This window comes from Ictalurus furcatus, chromosome 4 (assembly GCF_023375685.1).
Source record: "Ictalurus furcatus strain D&B chromosome 4, Billie_1.0, whole genome shotgun sequence".
Taxonomy (NCBI): domain Eukaryota; kingdom Metazoa; phylum Chordata; class Actinopteri; order Siluriformes; family Ictaluridae; genus Ictalurus; species Ictalurus furcatus.
Window position 1 is genome coordinate 6,225,568 of NC_071258.1, and position 21,933 is coordinate 6,247,500.

Here is a 21,933-nt window from a genome sequence, read left to right on the forward strand (position 1 = left end):
TTTATTTATTTGTTTATTTTTAAAGATCACAGTCTCCGATAATATTAAACATAAAGGTTGCACAATTATGGTGCTTAATAAAAAAATACAGTACAAGGACATACCCTTAAAGGTTCCACCTCACTGATAAGGGTTGTGCATCAAAACCCTAGTTTAGAACTTTATTTATTTATTTATTTATTTATTTATTTATTTATTATTCTATAAGTTTCTATCAAACTTGTGCGCCCTCGACATAATATTAACTGTAGTGGTTTAGCAAAAGTTTCTACTTATAAAACCTATCTAGCGACCGAAGTGTGTGAGCACTCAGTATTTCAGATCATCAATCATCAGCGATGCTCATGTAGGTCAATCCTCATTTGTTTTTCCACCGATCGATGTCCAGAACTCTGATTCTGATTTGCTACGGGTTAATGGTGTATTGGTCCGTTTTCTCCACCTGGCAACAAAGCCAGTCTTAACAATCTGACTGGTTGTTGTGATTTTTATTTTTTTTTTTAGCTTTAACACAGTGCCAGGTTGATGTAACGAGGATACAAGGTTCACGCTGCTATCACACACTGCATTAGGGTTGGGTTATTGATGCTCTGCAGTGGCTGGTGTTGGCAAGGACGCTGCTGAAACACTGCACTCTTTCCACTGTTTCAGTTCATCTGCATGCAGAAATATAAAACCAGGATCTGTGTTTGCTTTCTCCGTTGGTGCTCAATTTATCCCTAAGGACAATACAACAGTAGAAATATTTTCTATAGTTGTTTTTTAAAATTTTTTTTATTACAACACTGCTTCCCCACTCAATGTTTGTGATGCCTGAGAATCTACACACTTTCACACTCTCCTACACATACACCTTTGAGCACAATCGCCCTGATAAAACCATATTTCAGATTACGATGAAAAAGGGATTATGAGATTGCATATGGTATGCACACATCGCCGGGTTTAACAGCGGTCAAATCTCATTTTCTTCCTTTCAGTGAGAGCAGAATAATACTTCACTGGAATGAAGTGCAGCGAGGAAGGGCACTGTGTTCGTGAGAGTGTGTATAGCTCTGTCACTTTGTCCCATGCTGTGCGCTGTTGTATTTCGCAGCTCCCGGTGTGTTAGCAAGATCCTAGCGTAGGTGACAAACAATTAACAGCTACTTATGTCCTACACTGATTGCAGTGACGATGATGATCATTCAGGAACACTCGTTCATCCGGACAGAAATTCAGCCTTGCCTATCTAAGCATGCGCTCATTCACCGTGATTAATATGAGTGTTTGGGAATAAGTGTATAGGAGATTAACCAGTGAACGCTGCTCATGAAATTAGATGGAAGGGATAAAAACTAATATGTATAAATCTCTAAACAGTGAAACTATCCAGTTTGTGCTATACATTATATCACAAGGTCTTTTCAGTGGAATAATAAGAATGATGAGGGGCTATTACAATCGTTCTATTGCAATCTTGAATCATTTAAGTCAAATGATTCATTTCGATTTGTTCACAGATTCATTTCATTGCTCGGTTTGACCAGAACGTTGAAGCCAGTATGAGCAATCTGAGAACATCTAATAATACACTCTAAATTCTATTCGCCGTAACGCTGGAAATTTCCACCTCGGTCCTATTGAGTTTAAACGCGACTCGTTGAACTCTCTGGCTCAACTTATCTGCTGAACGCGAGAGGAGAGAATCTCAGGCATGAGCAAAAAATATTCACAGATTCAAACTAGCGGTCGACCGATATCGGATTTTACCGACGCGATATCCGAAAGCTGATACCGAATAAAAACACAACGCTCAAAGTGAAATATCACTGCACTTGATTACCAAAATAAATACAATACTGACTGTACCATGAAAATGTACTATAAAATGAAATAAATATCTAAATATGAATGTAGAAGCTATTCATACATATTGAAGGAAATAAATGATAGACATCCAAACTGAACCAAAAAAGTAACACTCCAAATAAAAACGAATAAAAACTAAAGACATCCGAAATGAATAAAAAAAAAACACTTGTCAGCGATTGTTTTTATTCCGGCTCTAGAGGCCGTTCTCATGCTGTATAATGACAGTATTATGTATAATGTACACTGTATAAAGAACACTTCTCAGCCGCTCCTGCAACGAACGCAACCGGGAAAAACTGTCGGTGTGGATTTTTCGGTTCCGATTAATCCGCAACACCGATCAGTCGGTCAACCTCTAATTCAAAACTCTGACCCACTGAACGAGAGAGAGCGATATCTTGGTGATGACCGGATGACTCACTGACTTAAACACTGACACCCTGATTAAGAGAGGAGAGAATCTCGGTCACGTGCAAAAGATTCACCGACTCAAACACTGACCTGCTGATCGAGAGAGGACAGAACCTAATGGTGCTTTTCCATTGTATGGTTTGACTCGACTCGACTCTGCTCGCTTTTTGGGGGATTTCCACTGTGGATAGTAACTGGTACCTGGTGCTTTTTTTAATACCACTTCGGTCGAGGTCCCAAGCGAGCCGAGCCGATACTAAACATGAGCCACTCTCTGATGGAGTAGGGAATTCTCCTTAAGGACTGGTTCTGTATTGCGCCTGAATAAATGTGTGGTTTAATACATGCTTTGCGTACGGTAATATTCTATTAATGGAAATCATTTCTCTCATTACAGATAAAATCACAGCAAAGGTTTCTGTCTGGGGCAGTGGTGGCTCAGTGTTTAAAGGCTCTGGGTTACTGATCAGAAGGTCAGAAGTTCAAACCCCAGCACTGCCAAGCTACTACTGTTGGGCCCTTGGGCAAGGCCCTTAACCCTCAATTGCTCAGATGTATAAATAAGATAAATGTAAGTTGCTCTGGATAAGAGCGGCTGCCAAAAATGTAAGTGTCTTAGATTTTTACATCTCACTTGTTAGCTATTTCCAAACAGGCGTTTATTGAAGTCACTCCTGTCGCGGCTGAATCTAACTTAGTCGTATCGAGCACTACGTAGGTTCTAGAGCGCCAATATTTTACATCCTTAATAGGGTCCGTGTTCAGTGAACAGGAAAGGCGTTTAGAATACGGCCTGACTGTGTATTTGTACACGGTGAAGGTGAGTGGAAGATGGAACCCACGTTGAGACGGCACTAAACCACAGTGGAAAAGCAAGCTCGGAAAAGTAAAGTGAGCCGAGTCGTGCCGTACTGTGTAGTGGAAAAGTGGCATTGTTCATGACCGAACAAGTCAGTGACGTAATCCCTGACATGCTGAATGAGAGAGGAGAGAACCTCGGTCATGACCGAATTCGTCAGTGACGTAAACCCTGACGCGCTGAATGAGAGAGGAGAGAACCTCGGTCATGACCGAATTCGTCAGTGACGTAAACCCTGAGCATAAGACTCACTGACCTGCCGAATGAGAGAGGACAGAATCTTAGTCATGTTCTTGGTCATTCACTGACTCAAACACTAACCCACTGAACAAGAGAACACTGAACAAGATGAACGACTCTATACGGACTCGTTCACCTCAATGAAACGTTTAAAAAGACCAAACCAAGGAAGGGTTAGACAATATAATGATCGATATCATAATAACGGGCATTATTATACTGAGTACAAAATTCTATCTGTGATTTTATAATACTCACCAACTCTATTGGTAGGTTGCTGAACCTTTGCAGTTAATGATGACTAAACCAAGTCTATGGTCCATAATGTGGTCTCCAGGTTTGTCAGGACTTAGCAAACGAATTAAATATTGTGATACATACTGTGTATCATGATATTGTGAAATATTGTCATTTTTGTGGCTATATGAATATATATCAGTATTCTATTAACCTGGTGCTGAGTACCACTGAGTTCCTGTTCATTTATCCTTCTGATGCAGACTCGAGGTCTTGACACTGACTGCACAATCCTCGCGTCAGCTAAAAAAGGAAACTGCTTACGCTCGTCTCGGTCATCACTTTACTGCGTCAACACGAACAGCATCCCAGAAACATGTACAGTAGAATCTAATACATATACAACGTTATTCATGTTATTTACTCCAGTTATTCACCAGTCCAGTGGAGAGGAGCATGACTAGCTAAAGGAAACTTATTCTGAAAGAAAGCGCCTGTGGACAACATAAGATTGAATCCAGAGGTGGGTCTTGAGTTGTTTTTTGAACATAGTGACGGATTCTGTGGTCCGGATTGAGGTTGGAAGTTCATTCCACCACTGAGGGACAGTTAGAGTGAAGGTCCTGGAAAGGGACCTTGAGCCACGCTGAGTAGGCACTCCTAAGCGTCGGCTGTTGACCGATCGCAGATTGCTTAAGCCTCAAGGAGAGTGTTGAGGTACGGGGGTGCTGTTCCAGACAAGGTCTTGTATGTGAGCATCAAGGCCTTGAATTTGATACGGACGTCTACAGGAAGCCAGCGGAGGGAGATGAAGAGGGGTGTGACATGGGTTCTCTTGGGCCGTTTCCCACTGCCCTGCTCACCAGCGGCTAAACACAGGGTCATGATACTCTACACACAGAAACCCAACAGTGTCCTGACTAATATTATAACAGACTTGCGGTGATAAAACGATTCATTTCTAAATACCGATTGAAAATGTCCGATAAGTCAACTTCTACTTATTTTGATATGGAATGCTATTGTACTGCTAGAAAGGGTTTAAAGAACACAAATAGTGCTTCATATTTGTGAATTACATTTACATTTTGAATTACGTTTAGGTGCCAGGGTGGTTAATTGGACTTCCAGGCAAGCATACAAGCATAACATGAGACTGGGCAGCACATGGGAGCTTTCGTTTGCCTGGTGGGATAGCTGAATGAATTTATCCACACCTGAACCATAAATAACCAGCCAGACTGTTAGACCTGTGGTTAGAAACTGACCCTGATAACAGGATAGAGAAAATAAAAGAGCCATAATCTGTAACTGCATAATCTAATCTGACCTACAATGTGGACTAACAAGGTGTTCATTTGATAAAGTGGCCAGTAAGTGTAGCTTACACATAAACAGTCAGATACTGTATGTTTGTGCTATATGAACTGCAGGCTTATGAGAATTTTGCAAAACCAAACAAGCTGAAAGCTTATCAGCATATTTCGTCAACCATCAGCCCCCCCACCCCCCTCTTGCCGGAGATGCCTGAGGGTGGAAGAAAATCATCCTGCTAAGTTCCACGCACATGGCTACTCTATAATATTGACTGCCTTCTGCTAACTCGAGAGAGAGAAGTGTGTGCATGTGGGAGAGGAAAGAGCATAATAAGCGAAGTTGAGAGATGACTGATTAATGTGCTCATTTGCAAACACATACGCCGTGAAGCACGATTTAAAAAAAAAAAAATCTCCTCTCTCCGAATTTGTTCCTTCATTATAATGTCATTTGGAAAGAATTATACAGCTTCCATTCTGCTCATAGTGTGACACCGCTGAGCTGGAGGTATTAGCGTGGTGGAATTACCGAAGCGGAGAAGTTCGCCGGAGTGCAGAGGTGGCAAATCAGGATCTGGTCCATTAATAACAGGATGTACTGTATACACACGCTGGATAGCACAACTATTGCTAGCGCACACATTTTGCTCGCTAATGAGCAACGCCTACTCGCTCTCCATTTGTGGCTCTTCATTGTGCCAGGGACACTGTGTGAAAAGACCTGGATGCTTCATTACTAAACTCTAACACAACCTGTGAAATATCAGCTACGACATGCTTTATTAGCAGGGGTATTCTACTCAAATTTGTGAAGCTCCAGATCCTAAAGATCCGCATATGGGACTAACATGAATGTATGGTGACAACAGTTATCTTTTAATGCTTAACCATTGGTGTTTACTTCAAGACTTTTAAATACAGTGGCGCTTAAATTTACCATTTAGAAGAAGAGGCCTTTGTCACATATACATTACAGCATAGTGAAATTCTGTTCTTCGCATATCCCAGCTTGTTAGGAAGTTGGGGTCAGCTTGGTAGTGCTGGGACTTGAACCCCCAACCTTCTAATCAGTAGCCCAGAGCCTTAACTGTTGAGCTACCACTTTTAACTAGCACTATGGACTCTGAATAGATGAGACACTTACTTTGAACAGAGGATAAACACTTGCGTCTCTGTCCAGTTATCTGTAAACCTTGTTTCTTGTTGACTTTCATTGCGGGGGAAGGAGGGGGTGCTTAGTGGTTAGCACACTTTCCTTGCACCTCCAGGGTTGGGGGTTCGAATCCTGCCTCCGCCCTGTATGTGCGGAGCCTGCATGTTCTCTCTGCATGTCAGGGGTTTCCTCTGGGTACTCCGGTTTCCTCCACCAGTCCAAAGACATGCGTTGTAGGCTGATTGGCATTTCCAAGTGTGTGTGCAATTGTGCCCTCTGAAGAGTTGTCACCTCAGCCGGGGTGGCCCCCGCCCTGCACTCCAAGTCCCCTGGGATAGGCTCCAGACTCCCCACAACCCCATGTAGGATAAGTGGTGCAGCTTCATTGTGTTGATTTCATGCCTAAATCACACACTCACCTCAAATTATGTCAAGTTGCTCAGGATATCAAGGAGACTTGTTTTTGCATGGTGTCTGATACCGTACGACACGTTTTTATCGTTTAAGGATGTCTCCGAACAAAAAACAGTCATAGCCACCATCCTGAAGCAGAAATCAATTTCTTCCTCAGCACATAATTTGTTCTGGTGCTGTGTCCGGGATTGATTTTTTTTCTTTCTTTTTTTTTTTTTAAATCCCACTCCTGCCTGCCCCCGAAGTCATTTTTCTAATTAAGTCATAGGGTTAAACCCGGGGTGGGGGTGGGAGAGGCATGTTTTCCTCACACCTCCACCATATGTGGACGGAGCTTGCATGTTTCCCGCCCTGCTTCGGGGGTTTCCTCCGGGTACTCCGGTTTCCTCCCCCAGTCCAAAGACATGCTTTGTAGGCTCATTGGCATTTCCTAGTTGTCCCTAGTGTGTGAATGGGTGTGCGACTGTGCCCTGCGATGAGTCGGTACCCCGTCTAGGGTGTCCCCAACCTTGTGCCACCCATTCCCTGGGATAGGCTCCAGGTTAAACTCAGGAAACCAACAAGTCTTCCATGCTCTCCCAGTGTTTGCATGGGTTTCCTTTGCGTACACCAGTTTCCTCCCTCCACCCCATGAAGTTGGTTGGCTACTTTAAAAATCCTCTTAGGTGTGAAAAATGGTGTCACATCCTGCGTTGCCTCCAGTGTTCCCGGGATAGACGCTGGAACCACCACGAGCCTGATCAGGATAAAGTGTTAACTAAAAATGAAAAAACAAATAAGAATCAGACAAATGCAGTATTTTGCAGCAAAAATGTTAAATAAACATCGCTTTATGTTCTTGTTTTTATATGTATATGTAATATATATATATATATATATATATATATATATATATATATATATATATATATATATATATATATATATATAAATAAAACGAGTACTGTAGAGCTTCTGCCGTATGAGTCCCTGTGAATGAGTTGTTAGTATAGAAATGATAATGTATTACATGAGCTGCTGTTATAGAAATGTAGCCAATACCTTCTGACCAATCAGATTTGAGAATTCAAGAGTCGTATAATATATTTCTAACAGCCATGTAAATGGTCTGTACTTAGATAGCGCCTTTTAATCTTAGCGGTTCTACAAAGTGGTTTACACTTTGTCTCATTCACCCATTCTCTCACTCACTCACTCACTCACACACACACACACCAATGGTTCTAGCCTGCCATCAGGAGCAACTTGGGGTTGTTGCACTTTGGCATGTGGGCAGGCCAGGGATCGAACCACCAACTCTGCGATTTGTAGACAACCCACTCTACCACCTGAACCACAGCTGCCCAGTATTTTGGGTTTATTAAATTCTATGGATATTTTGCTAAATTACATAACTGCTTATGTACAGATGAGTTAGGCATGTTTGCTAAATCAGTGCTAAACTGGTAGCTATGTGTATAACCTTCCCTTATTTATCAGCAAAGTTAGTCTTGTGGCTCCGTAAAGAAGCAAAAGTCAAGCACTAAACATACCTTGGCTGATAGACTCCAGTTGGGACAGGGGGAAAATGTGTTTTGGCAGTTGCTTTAACACTCTCCAGAGAAATATGCCACACGAATATCAGTGAGATGTTTGTGTTCGCCTCTAAATTAAAAGTGGAAAATGACATTTCAAATTAAAAGGGCTGACAAACAGAGCTGAGGGAGAAGAGGGCTGAGGACATGCTGAGAGGAAATGTAGTAGGACACTGGCTTCAATGTGCATGATGGGGGGGAGTGAGAGAGAGACAGAGAGAGAGAGAGAGAGAGAGAGGGAGGAAGGAAGGGGGGGTGACTACAAAAATGTCTGTGGCGATTTGTCATCCTGTCCTTGCAGGCTTCTCTCCTCTGAGCTGGGGGTTTTATGTGCTCGGGAGTCAGTAATCAGAAAGAGAGGCAGTGCTGTAATGCAGCTGACAGCAGCCTTTTACAGAGAACTGGGGGGAGGACAGGGCAATAAAGCTGAGTGCTTTTGTCCTGGACAATATTGTGGCGAGAACGCGTGTGGTGTGTTATTTGTGATATGCTAATGAAATTAAATGACTGGCTTGATAATATGTGTATATCTGAAAGCAGGGGGTTGCTGGTATAATTAAGATTATTATTATTATTATAATTATGATTAAAAGCCCTCCTGTTTTTCGAATACAACAAGACATCAATGGAACGTTTAATTTTTAGCATCAGATTTTATTCGCTGTGGTCTTAGGGCAGATTATTTTTTTGGACCTTTGTGGAACCAAGCGCAACAGCACCACCAGTGGTTGTAGGAAGAATACACCCAATGCTAGGGCTGATGTCTTTCTAGTCCAGACTGTAGATTCAGGGAGATTCATAACGAATTGCTCAACTCTAATAGTTTTTGTGAATAAAACCTGGAAAAAAAGGCCGTTTAGCTATTGGAAAGGATTAGGACGCGGAACATGAAAAAAGGATTCGCTTCCAATAGTGGTTCATTTTGCATCCGCTTCTTTTGATTTTGCTTTGCACCATGAGCTCCATGAACCCACCAATCTTGGAGGCATGGGGCCAGTAGAAGAGTTTTCTAGCAGACTCACCGCGCCATAATGGAGTCCATTGAGACAGATGCAAGTGCAGGACGTCATTAATAAAAAACAAGAAACATCAAAGAAACAAACCAGGGAAACATGGAAACCAGGAATTCCGGCTCTTTTCAGTGAGTCGAATCATTTGACTCAGCTCACCAATAAGAGTTGACTCTTTTGATTACCAAACAACTCAACAATTTTTTCCCTAAACTGTCTATGATATTTTGAATTTTTTTTTTCTTTGCCTGAGTAAAGCCTAAACTGTGTAATGAATAATTAACATTATTTCACATTGCATTTTTATAAAAACCGATTCATGTATAAAATCTACTTGTTAAATCAATGAGACAAACGTGTATTGAAAAATACAGTAAGCATTCCTGAATTAATATTATTATGCCTGCTGCGTCGCTGTGCTTCATTATGTGCACACCTCTAGACTAAAACTTTGTTGAAGCACCTTTTGATTTTATTATCAGTCTTTTTGATTAAGAGTCTATCAGTGTGGCACATCTTGACTTCTTGGCAAACTGGTATTTGTAGCTATTCATGATTCCCTCCACCTTGATAAAAGCCAATTCTGAAGAAAAGCATGCTTCCGCCACCATGCTTCACCATGGGTATGGTGTTCGTTTGCACCAAACATACCTTTTGAAATTATGGAATTATTATACATTTTGGAATTGGTCTCACCAGACCATAACACATTTTGCCACATGGTTTAGGGTGATTTAGTTGGACTTGGATTTTAATTTTTTTTTGGTGAGAAAGAGCGTTTGTCTAGCCACCCTACCCCAGAGCCCAGACATATGAAGAATGCAAGAGGTCAGCGAACTCTCCATCAGTCTCTCTGCATGATGTTTGACTCTCCATCACCATTTATCCATGCACTTCCATACAGGAGCAATGGAACAGAACCGTACTGTAGCTGGAGCATCACGGAGAACTTTACTATCTACATCTAATCTGCTGAATGGATTTTCACTTACTAAACAGCTTCATGAATTATACATTAGAGTTTCTGCTCATTACTCTTATTGACGCCTCCTCAACTCCTCAATGCCATGTCCTTCAGCTGAACATGAATCAAATCTAACATCATTAAGGATGTATAAGGGCACTAGAAAGAGTGGCATTTACACAATTTTCTCCTTAGCATAAATTTAGACCACCCAAGACATGTTGTGAAATAGGGCTTTACCATATCATATCGTCCATGATATACCGGTTCACTTCCTCCCCATGATAATAATTTGTCATCCCGCAATATTGAGGATACAGTGCGGAACGGCGGAAGGTGGACTTCCAACCCTAGACGAGGAAGAAGAACGAATCGGCAAAAAGGAGCTTCCTCCATAATATGGAAGTGGTCCGGATACAGAAGATCAGATGCGAATCAAACGCCTCCGATTTGTATAGTGTGTCAAAACCCTGTGTCAACAAAAAGTGGAAACACATCAAATTTGTTCCACCACCTCAAGCAAAAACACCGACCAGAATATGAGGAAAGCCAGAAGTTGGACAAAGAGAAAGTGTCAACAAGTATCGACAAAAAGATAATGTTACTATTTTCATATCGTTATTTATATCGCTACCGCAAAAAATACAATGAAATCTTGTGATAGATTTAAGTCTATAGCACTCATCCCTATTATGAAACATGGCTTTTTTTTTCTTGAAACCCTTCCAAACAACTTGTGGTGATGTAGGTGACTTCGGATTGAAGTTTTGGAGACTTTCTGACCCTAAGACGCAACTAACATCTGCAATTCTCCAGCGGTGATCCTTGGAGATTTTTTGGCGACTCGAACCATCCTCTTCACAGTATGTTGAGACGATATAGACACACGTCCAATTCCAGGTTGATTCATAACATTTCCAGTTGACTGGAACTTCTTAATTATTGCCCTGATGGTATAAATGGGCATTTTCAATGCTTGTGCTACTTTCTTATAGTCACTTCCCATTTTGTGAAGCTCAACAACCTTTTGCCGCACATCACAGCTATATTCCTTGGACTTACAGATTGTTATGAATGACTAAGGGAATTTAGAGTATGTGTTACCTCATATTTATACCCCTGAGAAACAAGAAGTCATGGTTGAACAATTCACCCAACAGTTCCTAGTCACCCAGGGAGAGCAGTACAACATTTTGTGAATATTTCTAACAAAATATCAAATGGTTAAACAATAACGACAGGTTTTCAAAGACCTTTTTGCTCATATTTATCAAGGGTGCCAATATGTGGAGGGCACTGTATAAGTATTTGTGTACTACACTGTATAGATGTTGCTTCAAACCTACAGAATTACTAATCAGTTCGTTCCAGACGTAATGTTCCCTGACGAGCCGAGCCACAACTTGTTTGCCTGACTAATCACAGGAAGTCAGATGTTTGGTGCTGATGCAGTCAGACAGGTAGACAGGCAGTGTGCTGATGGGGAAAAGGGGAGGTTAAAGATGACAGACAGATGTCACTGCAGATGTCGTGCGGTCTGTGCCGCCTGACAGGGAGCTACGAAACTCCTCTTTGAGATGCTGTAGACCTCACAGGAACCCTCCTGCCATAACTATTGAAACGCCTGCACGCTGAAGCACTGACACATCTGGGACATTGTTTTGCGCTGATGTATTACTAACAAACGTACAGGTCCAAGCATCTGGTATTAATAGAAAATGCAACACAACTGAACAGTATATTCGGTTCTGTTCGCTTTTACCATTGTAACCGTGATTTTAAAAAATAAACAGATGCACAAATGCTATAGTGATGTAGTTAAAATCATATTTCAAACCACAGTCATTCCTTTAAAAAAAAATTATGGGCCAAAATATCATGAGCCTGATTTCTATAATATAAATATGACTCTTTTACATGATTTTTATAGTCATAAGTAACATTGTGGGGGGAAAAAATGTGTAATTATTGACCTTATTCTGAATAAGACAATATTGTGGTTAAGGTGTTTACATTAGTCGCTTTTAGAATATTCCTTTCATGTTCCCATTTTACATCTTATAGAACGTAGATGCATTAACGGCACACGTCTTTACTTCCCCGTGCCACGCCGTCCGACATTCCCTCCGGAATTTCACGTATCAACATACAGTTGGTCTTCGTTATGGTACCGTGTACAGATTTGGGTGTTTTTATTTTTTTTTTTATAATTTTACGAAAGCTTCAAGTGCAGTTAATTATGTGTCGCGCTATATGTGCTAATAGACGACTGCTTGAAGCCGTGGGCTGCATCCCAAACCGCGTACTTACCGTCTATATAGTAGCTGAAATACATGTCTTTCGCCTACAATATAGCAGGTAAGTACATAGTTTCTGACGCAGCTGTGCTCTCATGTTTGCCGTCAAACGGTTAAGCAGTGCCTTGTGTGTACATGTCCTGTCGCAAAATGCGGCGAAAACTCCCACACGACGTTAATAGTGTGATTAAGGTGTGTACATGTCTGTAATACACGTCGATAATGTGACTAAAACAGGAGTACTCCACATGTCTTAATTCGATTTGTGTTTACTTCGAGTATGACCTTAATCGGATTAAGGTAATTAAAAATGGCTGTTTACATGGTAGTTTCTTAATCAGAGTATCGTCTTAATCGGGTTAATATCGGATTATTGTTGTCCATGTAAACGTACTGACTGACTCCTACCCTGACCAGGCAGTTACTAAGGATGAATATACACTATATGGCCAAAAGGATGTTGACACCTGATCATCACACACATGTGCTTTTTGAACATCCCATTCCAGTGTCAGTCATTGTTTTGCTGTTCTAATAAGCTCCACTCTTCTGGGAAGGCTTTGCTCTAGATTTTGATACGTGTCAGATGAGGATGCCTGCGGTGCAGTCAGCGTTCCAGTTCATCCTAAAAAGGTTCAGTGGGGTTGAGGTCAGGGTTCTGTGCAGGCCACTTGAGCTGTTCTGCTCCAAACTTGGCAAACCATGTCTTCATGGAGCTTTTGTTTAAGCCTCTTCCAGTGTTCCAATGAAGGGAAATTGTGAAATTGCTGCAGCATACAGTACAAAGCCATCCTATACAACTTTGTGCTTCATAACAGTTTGGGAAAGACGCACATATGGTGTGATGGTCAGTTGTACACTGACTTTTTTATTTTATTTGTCCTGTGAGCTTCATATTTGAGCATAAGACCTTGCTTTTTTTTTTTTTTTTTTTTTTGCTGTGCACACCTCTAGTTTTAACCAAATGCCATGTGAACCTTTCTGGCAAGATTTCTAAAAAAAAAAAAAAAACAAGAAAGAAAGAAAGAAATGCAAATTAGTGCACTTCCTATTTATATCCGTATCCATTTAGAACACATTATCCGTTCGGTCTGAATAACTCGTGCAAATTTTGGTTACATCTGTATTGTAAAGTGACACATCCATAAACTTCACTCATGTCCCAATGACAAATGCTCCACAAATCCAGCTCAAAGTAAACATAAATAGAAGCTGCAGGGCATTTTGCAAGAGGAATGCAACTCCTGATGACATCAGAGCGCGGGGGTGAGAGTATTGATCTGATGCTTTACTGCCCTGCCAACTCAGTGGATTGGCAGAGCTACAGAGAGAATACCCAATGTCCTTAATGTCAAGGTCTTGGACAAAAATGTGGATATATAAACTATCACTTTCCTTTCAGACGGCTGTCAAAACCAGACGGCTTGATGTTAAAGGATTCTGGGAATTTTCTGTCTTTCTCTTATTCTTTCTCTTTGCTAGTATATTGACTTGGCTCGGTTTCAGCTCTTTTAGCTTTAGAGATTTGTATGCTGAGAGCGTGAAGCCACTGATGCTGCACGTCATGTGCTTGAAGTAAGGCCGAAAGCCCAGAATGGGGTTGCGATGATAAATGTTTTAGTGCTTTACCAACAATTGGAAGCCATCCAACCCTTTTAAAGAGCCTCAACAAGTCACCCTCTGCCCTCGCTTTGCCACAACAATCCTTTGAGCGATCCATGTGCCCGGAATGTCGCTCGAGGGCCGACGTCCTGCGATTCAGTCTGTGACCTCTGGTGCTGTTTTTTTTCCAGGCGTGCGAGCAAAACGCCTGGCCTTTAGATGTCAGCGCACTCTGGTATCAGTGATTGTTGTGCATTGAGCATCAGGACAAGATTAAACACTGACCTTGTTCTCTTTTTGTTGGTGCAGATTGGTGCGCTGAGACAAGAGCAGAAGTACATCGGGTACTCGATCTTTGGATATCTTCCCGCCCGGTTTGACTGAAGCTCCGGCCAGGACAGCATTAAAAATACATATCCCAAAGGAAGACTCTGGCTTCACTCACTCTCACACTCGCTCACACACACACTCACAAATAAATCAATACCCCCAAGCTGTGATTTCTTCATCACTTTTCCCTCCAGCAACACACTGAGTGGGCAGCGAAAAGACCGGCTGAGCAGACTCTATTTCTGCAACACTCAAACACTGTCCATACTGCAGAAATGTCTGTAGGGTTCATAATTTTTTCAATAGTCTGCCAGGTGTAGGACCAATTTTTTGCTTTTCCCACAAACATCTGCTTATCCAATATGTATTTCCTTTAGCTGTCCTTCTTCCGATAGATCATTTACTATTTTTCTTACCATCGTCTACATTGCATCTCAATCCGAGTCCAGTGCTCTGACCTCATTAGTCGAGTCCAATACGTTTAGATTGGCAGTGAGAACTGACAGACCTTCAGGACAGTTAGCAATTGAAGCTCTTTTTCTTTATCCCAACCCTGACTGCAACGGCGTGCTAACAAAGCATTCCATCATTGCAATTGACTCCTACATTTCTCAAAGCTGATCAGAATATTTATAAGCCAGAGTTTCATCCCATCATGTGAAATGTGACACTGACCACAGGTTTGGCCCTCGTTTGGCCCGGAGCAGATGGCTTCTGACGTGTGCAGAAAGTGAAACGTGAACGAGATCGACGAGCTTATCAGCACAATCGAACCTGACACAAGCTTGGAGGGAGGAAAGGAAGAGAGGAAAGGAGGGGGGGTGGGGGGTGGGTGAGGAATTTACGCGTGCGTCTTTATTCCACACCTACAAGATGATTCATGCTTGTATGAAGCAACAATTAAAAGAAATATATTAAAGATGGATTACACGCTCTAGAATAAAAGCAAGAGCTGTGCTCAACTCCGTCTGAGATCTCCTCAACAGTCACGTCCCTCGAATCAGGATGGAGAGCCTGGATGAATTGGAGCACCCGCTTTTGGATGACAGCCCCACACATTCGTCCAGAACGGGCAACAGCGGCCTCTTCAAGGGCATTTTTGTGAGATGCGAAGAGGAAAAAAGACCCCCGTTGCTAGCATGGAGGAGCGTTTCTGGTCCTACAGATGTATCTCAGCAGCAGCTGCTGGATCCTTGTTCGCTCCCCAGCACACTCGAGTCCTTCTACACTACTTCTGCTCCACCGATATGGGGCCCTGCAGACTCCCTGGGCCTCCACAGCAAGGAGTATCTGGAAACCACGTTCATGGACGTCGGGCCCGGATCTCCTCTGGAACGGAAGCTGCTGGCAGTAAGCAGAGACGTCCACAGCGTGTCCTACAGCATGGAGGATGAAGATGACCTGCTGCCAGACTTTGAGGTGAGATTGAAGTGCATCTTTCTCTCCTTTTGTTTACATAACTGTCTGTTTCTGTATCCGTTTCTTTCACTTAACTAACTAAAGAAAGCGGGCTACTACTGTCTGAAGGCTACAACCTTGACAGTGAGAACTGTGTAGGTGGGGAACGAAAGCAGTTTGGAATGCACTCCCACATCATTTTTCAAATCCAAAACTGTATTTAATTAATTTGATCTTAATTAAAATGATGGACTAAGCTGAAACCTTCCCCAAGCTGCCACTACGACTGTGCACAGTAATATGACAAAAAAAACCCCCATCATATCACAATACACTGTATGTGTGACGATATAGGTTTTTTAATAAACTGGCTTCAAAACAATAGTATTGATTTAAAACACTTGTGGAAAACTCAGTTTGAAGATACTTTTTATTTTAATGCAAAATAAATAAATACACTGTTTAATACTGAAAGTAGAGTAAAAAAAAATGTAATTACAAAAATTCTAAATAATAAAAAATGGTTTAAAATAAATAAGTAAAGAAAACCATTCGAAAATAATTTGATATCAATACAAATTTTATAAATATTCCCTGCAATATCAAAAAATTTTATTGGGACATGAAATCACATTTTCAATATTCTATTGTTATATTGCCCAGCTTTAGCTGCCACCAGTTTCATTTAGCAGTTTAAATTGACAAATAAGACTGGATAAATTGCAATGTCCTGGGCATGCTTCGGGGGTCATAAGCATGTCCTTCTCCAAATTAGGTCTCGACACTTAGAGAGTCCAAGCAAAATTTCTTTTTAAACAGTTTTTTCTGTTAACTGTGCCATCCATCCATCCATAAATCCATTTCCTGTACCGCTTATCTTTACTGGGTCACAGGGCACAAGGCTGCAGTGCCAATCCATCACAGGGCACAATCACACACGCATTCATACACTACAGTACGGACACTTTTTTTGGACATGCCAATCAGCCTACCATGCATGTCTTTGGACTGGGGGAGGAAACTGGAGTACCCAGAGAAAACCCCCAAAGCAGGGGGAACACACCGAGTTTGGATGTTTTCCCCGTGCTGTGGGGGTTTCCTCCGGGTACTCCGGTTTCCTCCCCCAGTCCAAAGACATGCATGGTAGGCTGATTGGCATGTCCAGAGTGTCCGTAGTGTATGAATGGGTGTGTGAATGTGTATGTGATTGTGCCCTACGATGGATTGGCACACTGTCCAGGGTGTCTCCTGCCTTGTGCAACATGCTCTTTGGGATAGGCTCCAGGTTCCCCGTGACCCAGTAAGAATAAGCGGTACAGAAAATGGATGGATGGATGGATGGATGCATACTGACCTTCGTATTCTGAAAAACAATGTAAGCTCATTACCAGTTAAACTGCCTCTGTCCAGAAGGCAAGTGACAGAATGGTAATAAAATCTAATGCTATAGTAGGATGAACTCTTATCAGTGTGTACCCCACCTTGTGCCCGATGCTCCCTGGGATAGGCTCCAGGTTCCCTGTGACCCTGAAAAGGATAAGTGGTATAGAAGATAGATGGATGGATGGACTTTTGGAAAACTTGCGCTTGACCATGTAACAAGGCAAACTGAGGGAGGAGAAAAGAATCTAAACAGGAACTAAAAACCAAAACGCATGGTGCTGTCACTATGGAAATAGCAATACACTTCCTCAGTGATGAATGGTGTCCATGGCATCAACAGTTTAATAAGCCAGCACGTGTAATCTGAGTATGTAGGACATTACAATTTGTGATCAATACATGTGTTCATTAGAAGATCAGTCAAGAAAACAAAAAAACTTCTCATCATGCGCAACAGTAAAGCATTCGTCCTATCATCGTGAAAGTTCGAATCCATGGCCGAGACCTAAGGGAGCAAAATTGCCCGTGGTCTCTGGGTGGGACAGATGGTGTACTCTTTCTCCTGTCAATCACAGCGACTCTAGCCAATCGTGGGCATCTATGAGCTCATGTATGCAGAAGAGGGCAGATAGCACTTTCCTCTGAGTGTGTTACGCTGCCCTGTGACGCAGCATGTTCAGCAGTTTAAAAAGATGCGATCGGCTGGCTTCACCCTCTTCAGATGGTAGCTGGTGAATGGGAATTGGCCAAGACCAAATTTGCTAGACAATGGACGTGAAATCATTCCATGAACCCATGAAGACGCGATCAATGTTAAACCGCTTCACTCTGTATCACCACATTCTGATACATTAGGACGAAGGAAATCACCTATGCACTATATGGCCAAATGTTTGTGGACACCTGACCATCACACCCTTATGTGCTTCTTGTACATCCCATTCCAGGTTTAGTCCCCCATTGGTGTTCTATCGACCTCCACTCTTTTGGGAAGGCTTTCCACTAGATTTTGGAGTGTGGCTGTGGGGATTTGTGCTAATTCAGCCGCAAGAGCATTAGTGAGGTCAGACACTGATGTCGGATGAGGAGGCCAGGTGTGCAGTCAGAGTTCCAGTTCTTCCCAAAGGGGTTCAATGGGGTTGAGGTCAGGCATGCAGAGACCTTCTACATAATCCTGTGCTTCCAACTTTGTGGCAACAGTCTGAGGAAGGCCCACATATGGGTGTAACTCTGTGGTCAGGTATCCACATACTTTTGGCCATTTAGTGTAACTACATTCTCAAGGCTAATACCAGGACTATTCAAAAGTGAGTGAAGACAAAGTCATGGGAGTCAAGGTCAAGAATGTCTCCAAATGAAAGCAAGACTGAGTCAAGATCGAGAATGAAAACCATCAAATCCTTTTTTTTTTTAATGCTAGTTATCTTTATTTGTGTGTGTGTGTGTGTGTGTGTGTGTTGCACCAATGATTTGGCTATGGTTTATAGACGGAGGAATTGCACATGAAAAGAAAAGACGAGCCAATAAGACCAGACACGAGTCCTCAGCTTCTTTTGAAGCTGGCAGCTCTAGCTGTCACTGTTCATTACACACGCCAGTGGTGATTTTCATCCGGGGGTCAGATATAATATGGTTCTAATTACAGTCTATCAAAACCTGGCCTGAACGCTGGCAACACAAAATGGAGCTGTATCTGGGACAGCAACGCTTATAAAACCTATAAACCATATTTTATGCAGGTTTTTTCACATCATTCCAGATAATTTTACATCCCTTACTTGTTTATAATAGAAGAAGCCCTTATTTGTTACAAATACTGTACTTTACTGCACAGTGAAATTCTTGTCTTTGCATATCCCAGCTTGTTAGGAAGTTGGGGTCAGAGAGCAGGGTTAGCAAGGATATTGTATGGAATAAAATTTGTGCCAAGAGTTTTCATTGAACGTAACTTTTCAAGAAGCGAGCAAAAATATACAGTGTGCGAGAAGAAAAACACTCTGAAACTGAATACAGTGAACTCAATGGCCAAAGTTTAACATGGTCTTCAAATAAACAGCATTTTTTGTTAACAGTTTTCTAAGCTTCCTTTTCGCTAATCATGGTTTATGAATACGCTGCCAATTTTTGTTTACGCTCCGCAAGTTTACGTTCGCCATCATGGCACAAATCTCTTGTGTGGGCAGGGCTTAACAGTGAATTTACTCTCATTGGAAGTGAGATTTGGATCGACAGCTCGAGTGTCCAGCTGAGAAGGATGACAACAATGATGATGAAGCCGCCGTGCCGTGCCTCTCCTGAGAGCTCATCTCAATGAAATAGTCGTATGAGACTACCCAAACCTCAAATATTAATTACGAATATTAAGGTTTAATATAAAGTAATATACTGAATAAGTAAGTAAGTAATTTCCATTACAAACACTTTAACTATACAGAGAACCGCATCCAGAACGCTCTCCAAAACACTGATGTCTCTACTTCCTGGTCAAATCTCACTTGCCAATGAGAGTAAATTGCTGTTAAGCCCCGCCCACATTAGAGGTTTGTGCCAGAATGGCAGATGTAAATTGTGCAAAGCCCAGTGGCAGCAGTTTGGCAGTGCTGGGGCTTGAATCCCAAACCTTCTGATCAGTAACCCAGTGCCTTAACCCCTGAGCTGCTTCTTCTTCTTCTTCTTCTTCTTTTCTTCGTTTTCTTCTTATTTTTATTTGTTTTATCCTATTTTTCTTCTTTTTTTCTTCATTTTTTTTTCGACTTTTTTTTTCTCCTCCTCCCGTTAGGGGTCGCCACAGCGGCTCCGCCATCTCCAAACATGATCTGCATATTTGATTGGGCACCGGATGCCTTTCCTGACGCAACCCTCCGTTTAATCTGGGCTTGGGACTGGCATGGAGAGCGCACTAGCTTGTACAACCCCAATGGCTGGGTTTGGTGCTCAGCATGGGACTCAAAACCATGACCCTGTCTCATGCTCTACCGACTGTCATGAAGAATGTTGCATGAGATTCTCTTTGAGCTTAATATTGTCAAGTTCTCCTTTTTCGTTCCTAAAAAAAAAAAAATCTAATAGCCTTTGAAAAGACAGAGATGCAATTAACATCCTGTTCTGTAAGTAAGGAATAAAACACTTCAGGGATGCTGTTATAGGAAAATAATCCACAACATAATGGTGTGATGTCAGTTACCACCCCAGAGTTGACCATATTCCTATAACAGCACATCCTGAACTGACTCATTCCTCTTAAGTAACAGCTATTTTAGCAGATGTTGTAGAACGTCTGCTAAGCAGGTCAGTTCCCCTTATCACTTACATTGCAGCAGCTATAAACAGCTGATCCCTCACCAGCATCTCTTTTTCTCTGTTTTGAATTTAATAAGACCAAAAAAAAAATACCCAGTTATGCAGTTTCACAAATCTCTCCCATTCTTTATTATTAGGTTTGGTATGAGATATATTATTCATGATGCGTGTCTGGAGGAAATAAAGTTGTTGGAGAGACTGAAACATGAGGAACATTCAGACAAGGTCAGAAAGGAGTAGAGAGATGGAAATTGCTGCTATTTTTTTTTTTTTTTAACGAACAAGTCATTATTCGCCTGAAGGGAAGCTCTGCTGCTGTGTATTTGGCATAACCTCATTCAGTCACATTAGCTAAGAGGCTCCAGACGAGGCATTACAAAACAGGATGCAGCATCAACACATGCAGAAAATATGATGCTTTGGAATGAGTGTAATGAGCATTTCACAACTATGGTAATATTTTATAAATTGAAGGGTATCTACGAGATAATGAAAACCTGACTTGAAGAGGATACAGTTACTATGAATGGACTGTTTGGGACCATTATAACTGCAAATGTTGTGTTCTTATGCCGCAAGTTACTTAATTCACATTAATGAGGTGTTCTCCTTGTATGGAGAGCCTGTGCAGTATTCTAGGGGTTTAACGATACACAAAATAAGAATTCGATACAGTACAGTCACGTGTCGATATGGTACATTTTCAATAATACAATAAGCATTGCCTGAATATGTGCCATAGCTTGGCATTTTCAACTGACTCAAAACATTCAGCATTATAAAACTATCATATAAATCCAAAATAACGACACAGTGTTTGTCTAATTCATTCAGACTGTAGCAGCGTATAATGAAACACAAGCTGTGCATTAGAATGTAACTGAATGTAACAAGGCTAAGCTTTGGGGCGTAACTATAGCACAGGGTTTTTTTCCCATTCTGCTGTTAGATAGTTTTGATGTCAGAATCACGTAGCTCTCTGTAGAACTAGATAAAAAAATTTTTATCGTGCATTCTCCACTAACAAATCGCGACGGTGAATTCTTTAGCCCGGATTGAAATAGGTAAAGAGAAGTTGCCTGCACCACTTGGATCAAAAACTAAGGCGGTGATCACCACTCAGTGGTTAAGGTGTTGGTCTATTTCTTAGAAGGTCGTGAGTTCAAACCCCAGTACCGACAAGCTGTAATTGTTGGGCTCTTGAGCCCATTCTTAGATGTACAAATGAGATCAGTGTAAGTCGCTCTGGATAAGGGTGTCTGCCAAATACCGTAAATGTAATGTAACTATTATGAAAGCACAATGTTTTATACATCCTATCCATCCAGTACAAACCCATATCCCAGTTAACTGCATGATTTCTTACAAAGAAATAAGCAGTTTTGCATCTATAACACTATTATGGTGCCCTAATGTATAGCTTCTACATGTTCACTTATTTAAGAAACTTGAATGTCAACTGTAAGAATGGAGCTGAAACATTGAAAATGCATAAATGTCCTGTTAATAATAATTTAAAAATATATATTTACAGTAGGTAAGTGTTAGGTTAGGTATGGAGTATATGCATGTCCTTCAAATAAGCTGTTAC

General features: G+C 41.5%; 1 protein-coding gene across 1 annotated transcript in view; it reads left to right on the top strand.

Moving 5' to 3' along the window:
- The first annotated feature begins 15,167 nt into the window (after positions 1–15,167).
- The window catches only part of tmem91 (transmembrane protein 91), a 17,965-nt gene continuing 11,199 nt past the window's right edge, over positions 15,168–21,933 (top strand). Inside the window, exon 1 of the mRNA XM_053622661.1 lies at positions 15,168–15,680. Coding sequence (XP_053478636.1) covers positions 15,267–15,680 — 414 coding nt within the window. The 5' untranslated portion in view covers positions 15,168–15,266. The remainder of the gene's footprint in view (positions 15,681–21,933) is intronic.